Source organism: Passer domesticus, chromosome 11, assembly GCF_036417665.1.
Source record: "Passer domesticus isolate bPasDom1 chromosome 11, bPasDom1.hap1, whole genome shotgun sequence".
NCBI classification, from domain to species: domain Eukaryota; kingdom Metazoa; phylum Chordata; class Aves; order Passeriformes; family Passeridae; genus Passer; species Passer domesticus.
Window position 1 is genome coordinate 4,172,485 of NC_087484.1, and position 18,126 is coordinate 4,190,610.

An 18,126-nucleotide genomic window follows, 5' to 3' on the forward strand; every position below is an offset into this window, starting at 1 on the left:
GTCACACTTGCTCCGAGTGTAAATTGCATTGAGGAGAGCACTAACGAGCACAATTTACTCCTCATTTTGTGTTCCGGACACACAGCACTGTTAGTTTTTGTGCTTACATGGGCAAAACCTCCTGAAGATGCTCCATGGAAGTGTTTGTGTTACAACTTACCTCCCTCACCATTAAAGTCCCTTCCCTTGAAATATTGCTAAACGTATCTGCGTGGGAAGTCTCTAGCCCGTGGGTTGTCACCATTCCCAGGTTGTAGGGCTCGTTGCTTCCAGGAATTCCTGTTGGTCTGGGGACAGAGGGGAAAAGCATTAATGATGAATATTCCCTTTGTTAAACTAGTGAAAAATCCTCTAGTACAGTATTATTTCAATAAGAGTAAGGCTCTGTATCTCACAGGAAAAAAAGTTAGAAAAATATATCACTTTGATTTTGGGGAAATGATAGATGCTGCCAGAAATACAGGGCCAGGGTCAGGTTGATAAACTACAGATACCAAAGGGAGAGATCATTCTCTTTCTTATCCCAAGGTGTCCTGAGAGGAGCACTGATGACCAGGTAAAAAGGAGTGGCAGTCCTGCTCTGCTTTATATAATTTTTTTTCTACCTCAAAAAGCCACAGGAAACCAAAATTTACTCCCTTTAATTCCCATGTCAAGCCTTGAAAACGAAACACCAGAGCATCTGATGGCAAATAATAAGGGAGGGGATGGGGTCTGGAGAAGATTTGGGCAGAAGCTTTCTGGTGTTTTCCAGGGGGAAATGTAGCCCTAACCTGTGGTTTCACCTTGAAATTTCCATATTCCTACTAGAAGAAGGGGGCTGGAATTGATTACATTTTGGGACTGCCTGAGATTGGATGTCACAGGTGCTGAGCAGCCTCCATGACTTCCCTTGGCAGCCTGGCTGCTTAAATATAACTGGAACAAATCCACAAGCAAACAAGCAAACAACCAACACCCCTGGATGATCAAACCCATTACTTTGCATTTAGAAGCCTCACAGACCAATTGCTTCCAGCAGTGTGAGGCAATACAACTTTAACTCCTGTGCACATCAACAAGCCCGGAGGCTTATGAGGGAGCCTGGTCGCTGAAAAACCAAAACAACCTGGATTAATAATGGGGTTACTGGTCCAAGGTGGGATCTGAGCCCTGGGGACCCCGAGGTGGGACTGGCTCCTTGCCTGCATCACATCAAACCTACACCTGGACAGGCATCACAAAGGCACTCCAGACAGCAGCCCACCAGACTCCTACAGCACCTTTCATGCGAGGAGCTCACACCTCCCTACCATTAGCTTTTCTCCAAAGGATGAGAAAATAGCACAGTTATTATAGTTTTAAAATAAGAAAACAGGGCCAGAGGAGGTTATGTTGATTTTGAGATTGTACAGCCAGTGCATGAATGGCTGAGGTAGCCCTGAGGTCCCAGATTTTGTCAGTGCACAGTTTCATGTCATCCTGCAAGAATTCCCTGGCCATGGGCAAGAGCTGGCTTGCACAGCTCAAGGAGGAGCTGAAGGGAGTCATCAGAGTCTTCAGATGGAGAAATGCTATCTCCAGAGGAAGATGGTATAAACAATCCCTCCTATCCACTGGGCACAGAGCAATGGATAGGTTTATCCTGCAGCAGAAGACACCTGGACAGAGCTGGAATGAAGAGCAGCCAAGTGCTCAGGGAGGACACCCAGGGAAGTTTAAACATGGGTTCCACAAAGATCACTCAGAAGGTGCAGCAGATGAGATGATCTCTCTTGGCCCCACCTTCCAATGACAAGCACTGAACACAGGAAAATAAATGTCTGCTAGAAAAACACCGAAGTACATTGAGGCTGAACTCGAGCTAAGGTCCCTTCTGTGTGTAACTCAGAGGATTTGCTTTTTTTCCCCCAGACATGGGGCAGTGCAGCTCTGCCTGCAGACAGCCCTGCATCTCTACCCTGTGTCTCTGGGACACTCAGAGACAGGACATTATGGGACATGTGGCATTGGGCTGGCAGGGGCTGGGGGCATCCAGCTCACTGCTGTGCCTGTCATCCCACACATGTGGCTGCAAGGCATCCAGTGGGATATTTATCCACTGGGAAGTGCTGTGTCAAACCCAAGGTGTCTGAGGAAGGATGTCAGCACAAATTAACCACTCCTGATTAAACTCCTCTTCCATGAGCAGCTTGAGGCCCCTTCTGGCACGCCTGACTGCCCATCCCACTGCACATTCAGAGCCAGCCCTCTGCCTCCTGACTTGCTCCAACCAACTCAAGAGCTCTGATTTTAATTCTTCTGCTGGAAGGAAGCTTCAACCCAGGAGCTTGGCATTCTGAATAACAAGGACCCAAGGAGACATGGTGTCCCTGCCACTTAGAGGGCTTCTGTGCTGCTCCATGCCCCATGAATCAGAGAATCAAAGAACTGTTTAGCTTGGAAAAGATCTCTAAATTCCTTGAGTCCAACCATTCACCCAGCACCATCATGTTCACTGCTAAACCATGTTCCTGAAGCCAGGTATGCCTCTTATCACCTATAACTCATTCAGCTGGAAAAATGGAAATTAACTGATTAAAACACAAATAATCCCCTGAAACTTTCCTACAGCTCCTCTGTGAATTCAGAGGGGCAGGATTCAGATCCTGCTGCCAGGCAGAGACCCCCAGAAATGCCCCTGCAAAGCACTGGGTGGGAAGCCTGAGCAGAAATACCCCAGGAACTCTCTCTGAATGGCAACAGCTCCCTGTGAGTGTTGAAGCTGTGCTGCCCTGATCTGGAGAGATTCAAAAGCACAATTGTCCCATGGGACATAACAATCTGCTGATCTCTGCATTTCACCACTTTAACCCACCAACACTGTGCCAAGGGCAGAAATCCAAGACAAAGATTCAGGATTATTCCAATCCTGGCTCCACCAGTTGGCACTGGGCAGGACACCAAGTACTGACACTTCAGCATGGCTTAATTTGGGGCAAGACCAGGCTCAAGAGCAGGCAGAATTTTAGCACATCCATCCCATGGCCAGGACCCACAGTGTGGATGAGGTCAGCTGTGCCCACTCTGGCCAAAAACCTGCCTGCCTCGTCAGCAGGTACAGCTCCATCAGCTTTGAGGCAACATTCACTGACTATGCAGCAGAAATGGCCCCATTTTTCCCATTAATTGTCTCTAGTTTGGAACAGGATAAACACTCATGTGAGTACATCATCCCTTGCAACCATGACGCCGTTCCCAGTGCCAGCCACCAAACATGGACACGCTTTGGCCATGTCCTATATGTCCTTTACCACAACTGCTGCTCCTCCAGGCCAAGACACACCAGGACTTCTCCTCCAGGCCACGACACGTCGGGGTTTCACCTCCAGAAAAACACACCCCAGGGTTTCATGGATTGCCCCCCCAAAAGAAAGCGTTCCTCACATGAGCCGTGGGATGTCACTGACAGGCACGGTCCCATCGTGTGTCTCGTTCTCCCCATCCTCCTCCTCCTCCTCGCTGCTCTCCGACTCCTCGCTGGAGGAGGAATAGTCTGTCACCTTCTTCAGGGGCCGGTTGGTTTCCTCGATGCGCAGCTCCCTCAACTCTTTGGCTAAAGCCGTCAGATCCTAAAGGGGATGGGGGCAAGGAAACAAGGAAGCGATGGCTGTTACGTTCAGAGCGAGGAGAATGTCACACACATCTCTCCAAAAGCCAATGCTAACAGCACGAGCAACAAGAAATAGCTTTACAGAGTCGTTACAAACATGAGACAAACGTAAGACAATGTTTGTAGCATGTCGCATTTATTAAACAAAACAAAACTGATTTACGCTCACTGAAAAGTCAATAGCCAACCTCTTCTTTTTCTCTTTGGAACGTGTATGTGCATATATATACACACACTTATATGTATATACACGACAAAATTATATTTGTTGGAAAAGGTGAAGTTCAGTCACCATCATAGTAAACTGGAAAACAACGTCACTTCAAAGATTGGCTCGGAGAATTTCTCCTGCAGGGTTTTCTCTTCTTTCAAACTTCTCAAAGAGACCCCGTAATGGTATTTATTCTGTAATAAATGCATTTGGGAAGGAAGCAATGACAGCATCTCCCATGGAGTGGTGCAATCCCCACGTCAAGAGCTGCTTCCATGGTGAGTCTCCGCTGTCGGGCGGCTGCCGAGAGGCGGTGAGGAGCACGAGGAGAAGCGCCCAGCTCAGCCAGACTTTGGAGTCACAGCTCTGAGTCAGCCACACGATCAAAAAATAATAATAAAAAAAAAAATCCCTCAGCGGGACCCATTAAGCACTTTATGTGAAATGTGGCAGCCTACAAGCTAAGGGAGAAAGAAAACTAAAAAGAAAAAAAAAACCAAAAAGCCTTGAAACAAGAAAAAAGATAGGAGCAGTCCCAAAGCCTAGTCATAATTTTTCAGTTTACCATGACTTTGATGAGGTCTCAGACCCGACAGTCATATAAAATAGACACTGCTATTTCAAAACAAGGAACATGGCAGGCACCGTGTAGAAAAGAGACTTTTTGTTATCTTACATGCTTTTATAGCAATGCAGGGGGAAGCAGTAGGGCAGAAAAGCATGAGAGCTCGAATTAGAATGGGTTAGAGAACTCTGTTGCACAAGACATGCACATGACGAACAAAGCATTGCAATTGTCAGTCTTACCATTTCTCCCTATATTAGTGACCGAGGTAGGCATCAGTGCATTCGGTCAGAGATAAAGGATTAGGGAGAAAGAAACTCATTGAAAAAGACTAAATTCCACAATTGTCTTACGGCCATACTCTCATTTACTGCATTTCCAGTTTACCGTTCCAGCAGGGCGACTACGGCAATATTAATTATTGTGGCAAAGAGAGCTCTTAAAATCTATCCTGTCGACACGTGAAGAAAAGGATGGAGAAGCTCTATGGCTGAGATGCAAACCCAGTTTGTTTTTTAATGGTGAGGCAGGAATGTTTTGTAAGCAATCTGTGCTTTGGTTGCTGATGACCCACACCTCCCGGCGGGCTCCCACCGGTGACAGCCACACATTCTGCTCCCAGGTCTGCCCTGCCCAGGCTCTGACACAGACACTCCCCTGGATATTGGAGAGTTTTGCATCAGCCCCAGAAGTATAAGCATCCCAAAAAAGGACTTTTTTTTTTTTTTTTAAATTGGTCAATCCCTGTTTCACAGCAGCTACCTGTGATGGGTTTTATATGGGTTGTTCAGCCTGGAGAAAGAGAAGGCCCCACGGGGAGACCTCAGAGCATCTTCCAGCACCTAAAGAAGCTCCAGTAGAGTTGGAGAGGGACTTTGGACAAGGGTATGGAGTGACAGGATAAGGGGGAAATTGCTTCAAACTGACAGAGAGTAGGTTTAGATTCGATATTGGGAAGAAATTCTTTATTCAGACTGTGGTGAGGCCCTGGCACAGGTTGCCCAGAGAAGCTGTGGCTGCCCTATCCCTGGAAATGCTCAAGGTCAGGATGGATGGGGCTTGGAGCGACTGGGATAGTGGAAAGTGTCCCTGCTTATGGACAGGGTCGGGGGGAAAACAAGATGAACTTTAAGGTCCCTTCCAACCCAAACCATTCCCTGATTCTGTAGTTCTGTGTCCCTCCAAATGGTCTCTGTACCTTTAAAGAAAGGCTCTTTACCATGATTAAAGAGAGATTGTGGTATTTCAAGAGCTCCTTTTCGATGCCAACATGTTTGAGATCGAAATAGAGTCAAATCTGCAGTCATGACAACTAATTATTTTAATTAGTGCCGTAGCAGCTTCTGTGATACAACTGCTTCTGTTCCTAAATAAAAATCAGTGACAATTTGAGCAGCTTAACAATTTTAACAAAGCTTTCCATTTAGAGTATCAAACATACTCTTTATTGAGCACTTGCCTTTGAATTGAATTAGAGCCTCTCACTTTAAAAGGGATTTTAGGACTGTGTAAGAGCCTCTCAAAACTGCAGCTGGACTTCTGCAGTGCAGGACTGGCACTGAACTCCTCCCTGTCACAGCACTGGACTGTGAAAATTATTTTTTTTTTGCACCTTCTACTTCTAAGGCACCCTACCAGCCTTTTTTGGCCATCACTAGAAGATAGTAAAGTATTTTAAAAATCAGCTTAATTACTTTTTAATAACTAATTTGAAAGTTATAAGAGCAGTAATACTCCCAGACAATATCATCAGATAACTCATATTTCCTAGTTAAAGCTTTGCCTCAGGATGGTTAATTCTTTGATGCTATCATTTTGTTTAAGTAATGAGCTCTTTGTAGGATTAAACGGCTTCACCAAGTTGCTCCTGGACCAAAAACAATCTGACAACTAGAAATTGCTCTGTAACTCCACACATGTTCCAAGTGTTATTACTGAGGGTGACATAATACTTAAGTTAGCGGTGTCAGTGCTCTTTAATTACTTTTAATTACAAAGCCTTCTTTAGATTTAATATTTGCTGGAATCAAGTCAGATTGGTTTCCGAAATCACATCGCTCCTTGAGCTTGAATTCAGCACACACGCTGCCTCTATTTAGACACTGATTTATGTGCTTTTTTCTTAACAAACCACCTCATTAAACAAAATGTATTGCTCATATTTTATCCAAGAGAACAAGTTAACTAACCAGCACATCTTCCTTCTTTCATATCTTCTATTTTTAGAGGAAAGAGGCTGCAGAAGAGGCTGCTGAAACCAGGGCTTTCTGCTACAGCCCTGCAGTTACAGCAATGAGTGTGTGAGGCAAGTTAAATGTTAAATCAGGAATGCTGGCTCTTTTCCCATCAATATTTAAACATTCACCACTGCCAGATGCACATTTAAAATATTATCCTAAGTGAAAAAGGTGTACTTCAGGACTCTCATTTTTTAAGAGGATGAATGAGGACCAGCACTGCCATCAGCATCTGAGATGACTCTGCTGACTGGCTTTGCAGTGGATGCTGGTCCCTGAGAATGAACAACCCACCGCTCTGAATTTTTCAAGTACCTTTCTTTGAATTAGGCTTAGAACATATTTCAAAAAGCACTTGATGACCCCACTGAAATCAGCAGGTGGCCAGGGGCTGTGGCTGAGAGCAGAATGTGGTGAGGGGTCCAGGCTGCCCGACCTCCTCCACCGGCACGAGAAACCTCCGCTCTCGCTCCTTCTCCTTCCACCACGCCGAACAGCGGCAGCACCTCCTGCTCCCCCACGTGAACGCTGGGAGCCTCTGCCCTGGCCTCCATGCAAGTGGTGTGGCCAGCAGGTTTTGGGCAGCCCAGGGCTGAGCAGAGCAGTGCTGTCCCCTCCCCGCGGGCGGGCTCCCGACGCCGGAACGCCGCCGGTTCGCTCTCCCGTCCGACCCGAGATCGCATCGCCGCCTTTATCAACGCCAGCACCAAGAAAACCCAGCTCGGAATTAAGCACTAACTAGTCAACCTTGCACAGGCATGACCCACTGAGAAAAGATATCACTAACCTCATCTATAGCTTTCTTATAGCTCTGTGGGTAAAGGAAGAATAATCAGCATCAGAGGAAACAGATCGGGACAGGAAAAAGCCAGAGGAAGGGCAAGCAGGTTAGAAATAAAATTAGAATTGTTAGCTCAACGCTGTGGAGTGTAGAGAAAAAAAAACATCATCAACAAAACATTAATACACATTAAAATAGAGAAGCAGTGGAAATTCAAATAGTTTTTAGGCCGACTCTGCAGTTTTAAGATACAAGTATCAACAGCATTAAACCAGGAGGAAACACTTCGGATGAGATTTTGCTCAGAATAATAGAAGGGGAGTGTACAGAGACCACTACCAGGTGGGGTTTTAAGCTGGGAAGGCTGTCGGGGGCTGGTTGGTTCCCCAGCCTTCACGAGCAGAGCATCCCTGGGCGGGTGCTGTGGGGACATGCAGCACGGAACACAACCATGTGCCATCGGCCACCGCCGTGCCCAAGCTAGCCAAGCCCTTAAGCGTCTGCTTCGCCTGGAAACACAGGCTTAAGTGCTTTCCCCTAGGCTTGGGCTCCTGGTAAAAACTCATGCACTTTCTTAAGCATTCAAATCTCCCAGGGGCTCTTGCTGTACTGCTGCTTTCCAGTCTCTCTGCTGGAGCAGCAGCAGTGCTAGCCTCGTTTTTGGGCTCCCCGCGGTTGTGCCACCGCACCGAAGGGAAACGTGGCCAAGCCAGCTGGCAGCATTGCCATGGGAAGGAATTGAGGACTCACAGCGGGTCGGCTCGGTCGTGTCACATCCCTGTTGTCCTCCTGCTTGACCTTGGCAGGCTCATGGGAGAGCACAGGGGACCCTTCGGGCTTGGCATTCCCTGTGAAAGGCAGGTGGAGAGAGTGGGAATTAAAACGCTGCCAAAAGCCACCACTGCAGCCTGTCACCTGGGACAGGTGGGAATGGGGGCTTCATCATCACTCTGCTCCTGCTGTCTTGAAAAACACTCCTGCTCCTTTCTGCTTCTCCACCAACAGAGCTAGGGAAGCCATAATCCTGCCCAGCCTCCACCAAAAGCCCTCTCACAGAGTTACTGCTCCTTTTCTACTAAAGAAACAAATTTACTTTGCAGAAGAGCAGGGCATGTGATAAATGAAAATCTCTGCAGCATCTGACATTGCTAGGACAATATTTGTCACAGGATTCCTCATTAGTAAAAACAAAACCAAACCTGAAATGACAATGGGTTACAAACTCCTTTTATTGACTACCTAGAGGATGGATGGTTTCAACAACAGACACCATCATCTTATGGCCAAGTCATAAAACATTCAACACATGGAGGCAGCATTCGTCTTAATGCTCTTCAGCCCTGGGGAAGTGTGGGGCTGTGCCAGAATGTAGATGTGTGGGTGTATGAGCTGTGGCAACTCCACTACTCCACTGCCATTAAACAGGAGAATGGGATGTCTTTAAGAGGGGCTCTAGGGTGAGAGGGAACAATTTGGCTACACACATAAATCCCATGTCAGCACGGCTGCCTGGTGAAAGCATTTGAGAGAGAAAGCTTCTTACAGTTACATCACTCCTCTGATCCCATCTCGGGCACAAAGATGAAGCCCCCCCCCAAAAATATATATACATCAATTAAAAGTGAAACACACACCCAGAAAAAAACACATCAGGAGAGGTGCACCCGGGTGGATGAAGACAGGAAGCACACTGGTTGTTTTTTTAGTTTACCCTAAAGCACAACTCCCATCTCCTTTTGCCAAGGCTACTTGGCAGTGAGATGCTGTGGCCATCTGATATCAGCCTCCAGGGAAACGGGGCTGTTGGCAGCTCTGTTTGCAAGGAGGCCAGCAGGTCACTAAAGCACATCAGAAATTATGGATCCTTTGATTTTTAAATTATTTTTTTTTAAACAAGCATGAGATCACAGACCTCTGGCCCTTCCTGGTGTGCCTGCTGCTGAGGGATGTTCCCAAGCTCACCTCTGACTCTGTTGCGCTCGCTGGAGCCAGCCTGGGAGCCAGGCTGGGATCCACCCTGGGAGCTGGGCTGGGAGCTGGGAGTGCTGGAGCTGGAGGAGCTGCCACTGCTGGTCCTCTGCAAGGGGCTCTCCACGATGGTCTCTGTCCTCCTCAGGTCTGGGTTGCTGCAGGAGGACAGAACAGAGAGGCACCATCAGGCAGGGTCACACCCGCCCCAGGGCTGCAGACCCTTCCCACACTGACAGGGGTGGCTGCAAAGGCCAGGAGAGTTCTCCTCTGGACAGGGAGGAGACAGGGCTGAGGTCACCAATTTTGGGTGCTCTGTGACCACAGCAACAACAACAAAAAATTGCCTAGAGAAGATTTCTGCTCTTATTTTGTAAAATTTGGCAACCATTAAAAGATTTCCTTGCTCTTGATCCCCTGTCTGTACATTTGCAAATCCGGGGTTACCTAATTAGCCACCAAAATTCTTCATAAAAGCAGGAATTTGTGATGTGCTGTTAGACAAAGACTTCAGCAAAGCAAGGATCTCAAATTTGCAACAAGGCTGCAGATCTCTTGAACCACTTAGTTCACAGACTCCAATTTTCATGGCTTCACTTCAAACTTGCATCAGATATCCACTTTTCCTCCTTGATTTCTCTCACCCTTGTGAACACAGATAAATCTAGAATAAAAAGTGCCCTTGATACACAAGGAGTGACTAATATCTCTCTGGGTATCAAATGCCTTTAGGAAATTAATTCTTACTTGGCATTGAAATGACATCAGAAGAGATGTTCATGCAGAGTTAGGCAATTTGGTTTTATACAATGTTTCTGGAAGTGATCTTACTCAAATGCCTCTTTAAAATGTGTAGTAAATATTCCCTCATTTCTCACAACAGGGTGACAAATAAAAGAAGGGATATTTTTTAATATTTGAACTTATGTATGTGGAGAATCAAGAACCAATACGAAAAATGGGGGGAAAGGAAAAATGTTACATTACTGTGAGAGAAATAAAGTATGAAATAATTTCAATGAAAACTTAAGTTTAATGGACATGTGGCAGCATTCTAATAACTTCCAATTTTCATCAAAGTGAAGGCCTCCAGCTCATGCTGCATGGCTGACATCCTGAGCTGAATTAACTAATGAAGTATATTTGAAAACTTTGGCAACTGATGTCTTTACCTGCACTGACCAGGACTGGGACAGTGAAGGTGCAGGAAACACTGGGCAACCTTGAATCTGAATCCCAGATTTCCATTATCCTTTTTACTTTCAATACCATCACTTATAAAGATTATGCAGCCCACTATCCCTCTGCATTTTAAACTGTCCTTCAAGCAACAGCTAATTAAAAGAACAACATTTTCAAGAATTCAAAATGTTTCAGCCTTTGGCAAAGAAGAGCAGCAAACCATGATATGCTTTTTCTCTAATTAAAAAAAAGAAAAGAACAACAAAAAATAGTCTTCCTCCTACTGCTGTCCCTGCCAGTGACTTGGGGCTGCTGCCTGAGTTTGCTGCAGCACAGAGGGGGCACTGAGCTGGAAAGGGAGGCGTATGCTCACCCTGGTGACAGCACACACCAGGAACATCCCCACATTCACTTTCTGACCTCACCCTCTGAGGACAAGGCAGGAAGCAGCAGCCAAGGAGCTCCCTCCTCACGCAAGGCTAATTGGAACTCGCATTTCTCCGGGGATCTGCCCGTCTGAGGTCCTTCTGTGAGGCAGACAAGCTCTCGCATGACTAAGCTGTGTTCTTTCCATCCAGCTCTGAGCAGAGCCTGTCAGCTCGTTTTGAACAGCCCAGGGACAGCTGTGACACGGCAGAGATGGGACCACAGCGGTGGCACAGCACCTTCCTGGGGCTCACTGCTGTGCCAGAGCTGCAGCTGGCTGAACTAAAGGCCCAGTCCTAGGAAGCTGAAAGGAATTTAATCCTTGATCTACATCTAGAGAAGATCTGTATGAGTGTCTGTCCTGCAGCACATTCCTCAGTCATTACCTGTGAAAAACCACTCTGATGCACAAGAAACTGTATGGAATGTACCACTGAGACCTTCCCACTGGCTTTTAGGGATCCACTGATATGCAAGAGGTGAGAACTAGGACCTAATCCCACTAAGGGGAGCACCCAAACTCCTGTCTGCTTCCACAGCAGCAGATGCAACATCCACCTCCAAACCCTGCAACGCCCAGGAATGCATTCAGCCAAGGGAGCAAAGCCTCCAGGGATTCCAGTGCTCCAAGCCTTGTCAGTACAAATCACTGTTGGATGCACAAATTCATCCCAGACACAAGAGAAGCCTTGCAGATGTCGTGGTGCTCACTCAGCTGAAGCAGGGCTGGACCCAGCCCCTGTCTGTGCTCACAGCCGGGCGATGTGGGCAGTGCAGCAGTGGCACCAGGGTCACTCCTGCCCAGCCCCTGCATGTCCTCACCTTGCCCGAATGGGCTGGGAGCCCAGCCGGGGCCCCAGGGCACTGCCATTGCCTGGGGAGTTCTTCCTTGCCAGGGCAGGGGATATGGAAGTGGTTCGTTGAGGCACCTGGAAAAGAATGGAGACATCTGCAGTCACCCAGTCTGGGCCACTCACTCACCTGAGCCATCTGGAGATCACCTTCCAGCTCTGCCTTAAGGCTGATTTACAACTGATTTCCCACTGAGAGAAAGGCAGTATTTAGAGCAATTATAAAAGACAAGGCTCTCAGCTTTTAGAAGGAATCACTGGAGTGTGAGGCAGCAGCAAGCTGCAATGGTGCTCTCAGGGATGCTCCAGAGAGCCCCCAGAGCAGCCTGGCTACCACCAAACAGGGCACTCACATCTAGAAGAAATGTATGCACGTATAAACACACACACATATATATATATATATATAATTTAAATCTAAAAAAACTCATAAAAGTAATTTTTAAGATAAAATTCAGACTGAAGTGCATTTCAACAGCCACAACGGAGGTTTTCTCTCTAGCTCAGATATGACACATGCCAGCAGACAGAAGGTGTTGACTGGTGGACAAACAAGAGGGTTGACAGCGGGAAGATCCAGACTGACCCACCTAACACTGGGATTAAACACTGTGACCTTCACTGAGCTTCAGAAGCCACTGCCAGAACCTTGCTGCTGGCAGAAGGGCTCAGCACGAGCACCCAAAGCCAACCACAGCCTACAGAGGCAGTGACAGGTAACCCCGGACCTCTGCCCCATCCCGTGGGCATCACTGCATGGCCACAGGTGCAGAGGCCTCATCCCCCAGCACCTCAGGTGATGTGGAGAGGCAAGACAATACTCACCGTTCAGTACCTTGCACCAGGTAACAGAAAGGCCAAGGGCTTGTCAGGATTAGCAAGAAAAAGGATTAGGCTTGGCTTTTTTAAAGAATAAACACACGGTTGCATTAGGCAAGATAAGAGAAGACTTAGAGAGCTTGCACTGCAGCATCACCAGCTGCAGCTTGTCCCAGTACAAAGCAGTCTCCCCTCCAGGTAGGGTACTCTGCAGTCAGGACTTGGGGAGTTTTCCACCTTCCTCTGAAGCATCCAGCCACAAGCACTGGCAGAAACAAGACCCTGGACCATGGAGACAGCTGGTCCTGCCTCTTGGGGCAGTCCTTTAGGTCCTGCCTCCCAACACCTCAAACCCACCTCGGGCACTCCAGCGTGAAGTCAGGCTCCTCATGGGTGGTGCTGCCAACACAACAGCCTGAAATGTGATCTGGTGGAGATCCCTTCCAGAGTCCACAGATCCCTTCCAGAGTCCACTTTCCCTCAGCCAAGGGAGAAATCACTGCAGAGTGCTGGAGAACAGCTCTTCTCCCAGCAGCCATGGTCTCACCATGCAGGGCATCACTGCGGCTGAGTGTCCTTCTCAAAGGACTCATGGCAACAGCCAACATTAAATTGCAGGGGCTTTTTCTTAATTAGCTTAAAACCAGGCAGCCACCCTCCTGCACTATGGAGGAGCCAAGCACACAGACAGTTCCAGGAGCTGTTGGCTTGCTGTTGCCTTCAGCAGAGCACTGACGTCTCCTCTTGCTTGGTGACAGCAGAAATAGGAGCATTATTAACACCCATGACACCACCACAGATCCCTTGCACAGAGAGGCTTACCTGGTGACTGCAACTTTGCCCTTAAAAAGGCAAGTCACTCAATTTGTAAATACATAGAAAAATTGCCTCTCAATCAGGGACAAATACTGCCTCCCTGTCACTAATCAATTTATAATCATTTCTCCTCTGTAAAAATCCTCCTGGCCAAGCACTGATTCACTGTAAGGGCAACTTTAATGGCCAAGTTATAATTCTTCCAAAGTGAAGGTGTATAAACAACACAATCGAAATACTGGTCCAGAAGAATCCTAATTAAAGAGGTACTGCCAGACACTGCCAAAATGTCAATGAATGTATAAAGCTGCTGGAGCCCTTACAAGTCTTCCATCAATATTGATTGCAACTGGAGGCACAGTACTGGACTAAAAAGGACCCGTCTTATTGAGTATGACAAATTTTATGTTCCTATAATTCCATTTAAGCAGAAGGTTGTTTTTTATCCAAGGGAAAGAAGAGATTAATTTGTTTTGGCCTCAGTCTGAGCTCGAGAACTTTCTTTGCTGGAGGGCAGTGCTGTTTTGCAGCTGTTTTGCAGCCAAGAGCAGCTCCCAGCATGTCCTGCAAACCCTGCCTGAGGAAATGCAGCCCCTGGGTGGGTCAGCCCCCGCTGCAGAGCCTCGGGGTGGGCTCAGTCCTGCCCACTCTGCTTTGCCAGAGGGACTCTGGGGTTGCCTCTGACAGCGCTGAAAGTGAGGAGGATTGTGTTACCTTTGGTGGAATGTCTTCCTCCTGCCGTAACCAAGAACTTCGGTCAAACTTTTCAATGCGAGGGGGCAGAGGAGGGTTTTCTGAGGTGGGGTCCGAGTTCTGCCTTGGCATCTCAGTGCGGTGAGAGGTCACCGTCAGAGCCTCCTGAAACCCAGCCAGTCCCTTTGCAGGCTGTTCATGCAGTGACTGAGACCCAGACAAGGAGCTTCCTTGGGATTTCACAGTGACCAGATGTGGAATCTAAGCACCAAGTCAAAACAGAACTATCAGTCAAAATGGAGGGTTAAAAAAAAAGGAGGAATTAAAAAAAATTCTAAAAATTTGATTAAAAAAAATTTTTTTTTGATTAGCACTGAAAAGCCCCCTTGGTCTGAGATCAGCACTGCCTTGGTTTCAGGAACTTCTGACTTACATCACTTCAAGGCAAGATCAGTTAAAAATCACACTCCCGCACACGCCGTGCCCGCCCCAGGCTCTGCTGCTGCTGGCCCAAAGTCCAGCTCCTACACTGCACCTCTGTGGTTGTACTAATGAGGTTTGGCATGGATTCTCCATGTTAAAAATGAAAAAAAAAAAAAAGGAAACGATAATAAATAATAATTGATTAAAAAAATCATCAGGAATTCTGAGGCATAGATGGCTTAAAAAGTATCTGGAGGCATGAGCTTCTATAGGTCCTGGTGGCTCCCAAGGATTAGCCCTACAGGTTGCAAGTTTAAGGAATACTGACATCTGTTCTGGGAAATCTGAGAAAATCACAAAGTCACAGTTTGTGAAATCAGAGCTTCTTCCCAGGACTCTGTGAAGCTGCAATTCTTTGATACAACAGGGTTGTAACTTTTATTTGAAATTTCTACATACAGTCTCTGTACATGTCTCACATGAGTATGCACACACACACTGACATGGGGTTCTGGGCTTCAAGCAACTCTTTCATGAGTATTTTATTGCCAAACAAAAGTCTTTGTAGCTGCTGATGGTATAGGACACCAAGAAGGTCACTGAAAATTATTTGGTCAGTCAGAGGGATGACAGTGAAGTGTGGTTTTTCCCATTTTCCCAATGCATACCAAAAAGTATTTTTCAGGGCTTTCCTGCACATTGTTGTTTACAGCTGGCTTTCTATTGGAGGTGCCACACATGGCTGGTGCTTACTTGGCACATATTCCATAGAAAGCCCCACTGAACCTGGAGCAAAGGCTTTGTATTTCCCTCTGAAATCCCTACTGGAATCTGTGGATCTGTGGGAGCAATTCCAGGGGCTGGACCAGAGCCAGCACTGACACTCCTACAGCTTTTGGTGGCAGAGTACTTGCAGACCTCATGGCTGGGAGAAACTTCTAAAATAATGATGCCCCTCCTCTGTGACAGTCATGGTGATCTATGCCCTCTCCAGATGTGTTTGTGACTGATGTCAACTCAATGGAAAACCAAAACAAAACCTTGAATCAAAGCGGCAAAGAAAGCAAAACCTCTTTCTGATGATCCTCAGCATCAAAGCATCCCGGGTCTTTTGTACCAGGCTCTGTGGTTTTAGTCCTTTACATAAACCAGATCCAAAGAGGATCAGAGCAACAGCTGCACTGGACCAGAGCAGCAGTTCCTCCTGGTCCTCCAGCTTGTTTCTAGCAGTAACCAGTACGTGATGCTTCAAAGGAAGGTACAAACCAGCGTGATGTTGCTAACACATGGAGGTGACAAGAGGAACACACTCATGCATGTAGATGCTGCTCTTACTCATGAACATGCTTAAGGCTGAGAAACCAGGGAGCCAGGCGCTATTTCCCTTCCATCCACTCCTCCTTGTTTCCTTAGCAGCACCCTGGCAGCGGGGGAGCACCATTACCTGCGGGTCCACGGGCCGGAGCAGGGGCGGGGTCCGGGCAGGCTGCACGCCGCTGATGCTGAAGGACTCGGAGCGAGGAGGCAGGTTGGGGTCAGAAATCCTGTTGGCCACCTTGTGGGGCATGGCCGGCGAGCTCTGCCGATTGAGCCGGGAGCGCTCCTCCACCTGTGGGACACGGGGACAGGGTCAACGCCCCCAGGAGCCCGTCTCCCATGGAAACCCAAGGTATGCATAAATACAGAAAGCTCTTTTCCCTTTAGGTGTATCGTATCTATTGTTTGATCAAGGTGGTGATCAGTCACAGGTTGGACTTGAGGATCTTGGAGGTGTTTCCCAACCAAAGTGGTTCTGTGATCATGGAACCCAAGTTATCCATCAAACTGTGCAATAAATGCGTTTTAAAGGCATGAAAAGGACTGCTTGAATCTACATGCTTAATTAATTTCTGAATATGAAATGGAAAAAGTAAAGAAACAAAAAAGAAAAAAACAAAGAAAAGGCAGCACGCCTCAGAGAGATGTTCCTAGAAGATGACTCCTGAGAAGCTCTTGCTTCTTCTCAAATGGATCTTGAAGCAAGGGGACCATTTTCCTTCACTGTTAAAAACACCACAAAGGGTAGTTTTGTTTGATCTGAATAAAAGAACAAACATGGCAGCCAGAAAACTGTTGGCCTTGATCTGAATTTACTGAGTCTGGCACTTTGTCATGTATGAGAGGGAAAAAAACCTCTTTGACTGAGAGAGAACATCAACCCAAAGCCCACTGCTTTCAGCTACCCTTGATGGGAACACAGTGGTTTCAGCTCACCCAGCCATGCCACCCTGCAGTTAGGCTGTGCATTGATATTCAGGCAGCATATGCTATGCAGAATTTTTGATACCTTGAGATCTGATGTGTATTTTATTTATGTGTCATTAAAGTGTTAAATACCCCTAGCATGTCTCAATTTCCCTGTGGATGATGCCACAGTGAAAGGTAATTTTTACAACAGGTTTGCTTGGAAAGAACCACAGCTCTTCTTTAAGTAAATACTCATGAAACAAAAGAACGATTATATGAATAAAAATGAATCATTTTCAGAGACTGAGCATGAGACAGAGTAAAATCTAGGTAAGAAATTAGTGTTATGGACTGTTTCCTTTTTAAGTTCGTGAGGGGCTAATGCTGTGTCCAGAAGGTCACCACAACTTCCCCAGTGAGCAGAGGCCGTGCAGAGCTCTGCTCAGCAGTGCCCAAGAAAGGGGACACAGGGATGACAAGGGGAGCAGGGTGGGAAGGAGAACTCCCTCTGCAGAGGGAGCAGCAGCCTGAGTGCTGGCTCACAGGCTGCCCCAGCCCATCCCCTCCCCAGCCAAGCCCTGGCAGCAGCCCGGCTGCTCCCGGCACAGCGCCAGGCCCGGCGTGCAGCTGGCCCTGGGGGATGTCCAAGCTGCTGTGAGGACAAGGCAGGAGAGGGATCAAATGGGGATATCTGGCTACTGGGAAGGAGAAAGGTGCTGATTTCCCACTGGCAGTTTCTCCTCACTTGCACCTTGTGGGACCAGCACAGCAAAAGATGCTCTTGGGAATCTCCAGATGTGCTTGGTGGGGCCCTACTGATTCCACCAATAGGCAGAAAGGGGGAAAGGCAGCAAAACCCTTCAGGAGTTCATCACTGCTAGAGTACAGGCCATCTCTACTTGAACTCAAGATTCCCCAAACAGGAAACATCCTTAGCAGTGTCTGTGCAGTCCCAGTAGGAGGGTGCTAATGTTTTAATACATCACCTCAAAGTGAGAGCAGGATAAAAGCCATGGGGACTGAAGGAGGAGCTGATGTGGGTGTTGGCTGCTGCAGAGAACAGAAACAGCTCGTGATGCACAGCTGAGCCCTGAGTTCTCCCAGGGAAGCTCTGGACAGTGGGAAAGCACCACAGGGACCAGCCACCATGTGGAAAATGTGGACACCTGTCCCCTCCTTTCTGCACAATCATGGTGGTATATTCCTGCCCAAACCCACCCTCAGCTAACCAAGCTTTCCCTGGCTAGCTGCAACACCTTCTTCAGCAAATACTGATCCACAACAGAAAAGTCAGTAA

The 18,126-nt window shown here is 47.3% G+C and overlaps 1 protein-coding gene across 5 annotated transcripts in view; it reads right to left on the minus strand.

Annotated features, from left to right (window-relative positions):
* TNIK (TRAF2 and NCK interacting kinase) overlaps positions 1 to 18,126 on the minus strand; it is a 148,158-nt gene that overhangs the window by 14,111 nt on the left and 115,921 nt on the right. For 3 of the 5 annotated variants that reach the window (XM_064385234.1, XM_064385233.1, XM_064385232.1), the window contains 7 exons: positions 16,048 to 16,212; positions 14,202 to 14,441; positions 11,824 to 11,930; positions 9,388 to 9,551; positions 8,176 to 8,273; positions 3,406 to 3,590; positions 161 to 287 (listed from right to left, as the gene is read on the minus strand). In XM_064385234.1, coding sequence (XP_064241304.1) covers positions 161 to 287; positions 3,406 to 3,590; positions 8,176 to 8,273; positions 9,388 to 9,551; positions 11,824 to 11,930; positions 14,202 to 14,441; positions 16,048 to 16,212 — 1,086 coding nt within the window. Of the gene's footprint in view, positions 1 to 160; positions 288 to 3,405; positions 3,591 to 4,649; positions 4,659 to 7,431; positions 7,456 to 8,175; positions 8,274 to 9,387; positions 9,552 to 11,823; positions 11,931 to 14,201; positions 14,442 to 16,047; positions 16,213 to 18,126 lie in introns of all 5 variants that reach the window. The other 2 variants (XM_064385236.1, XM_064385235.1) reach the window with 2 other exon arrangements.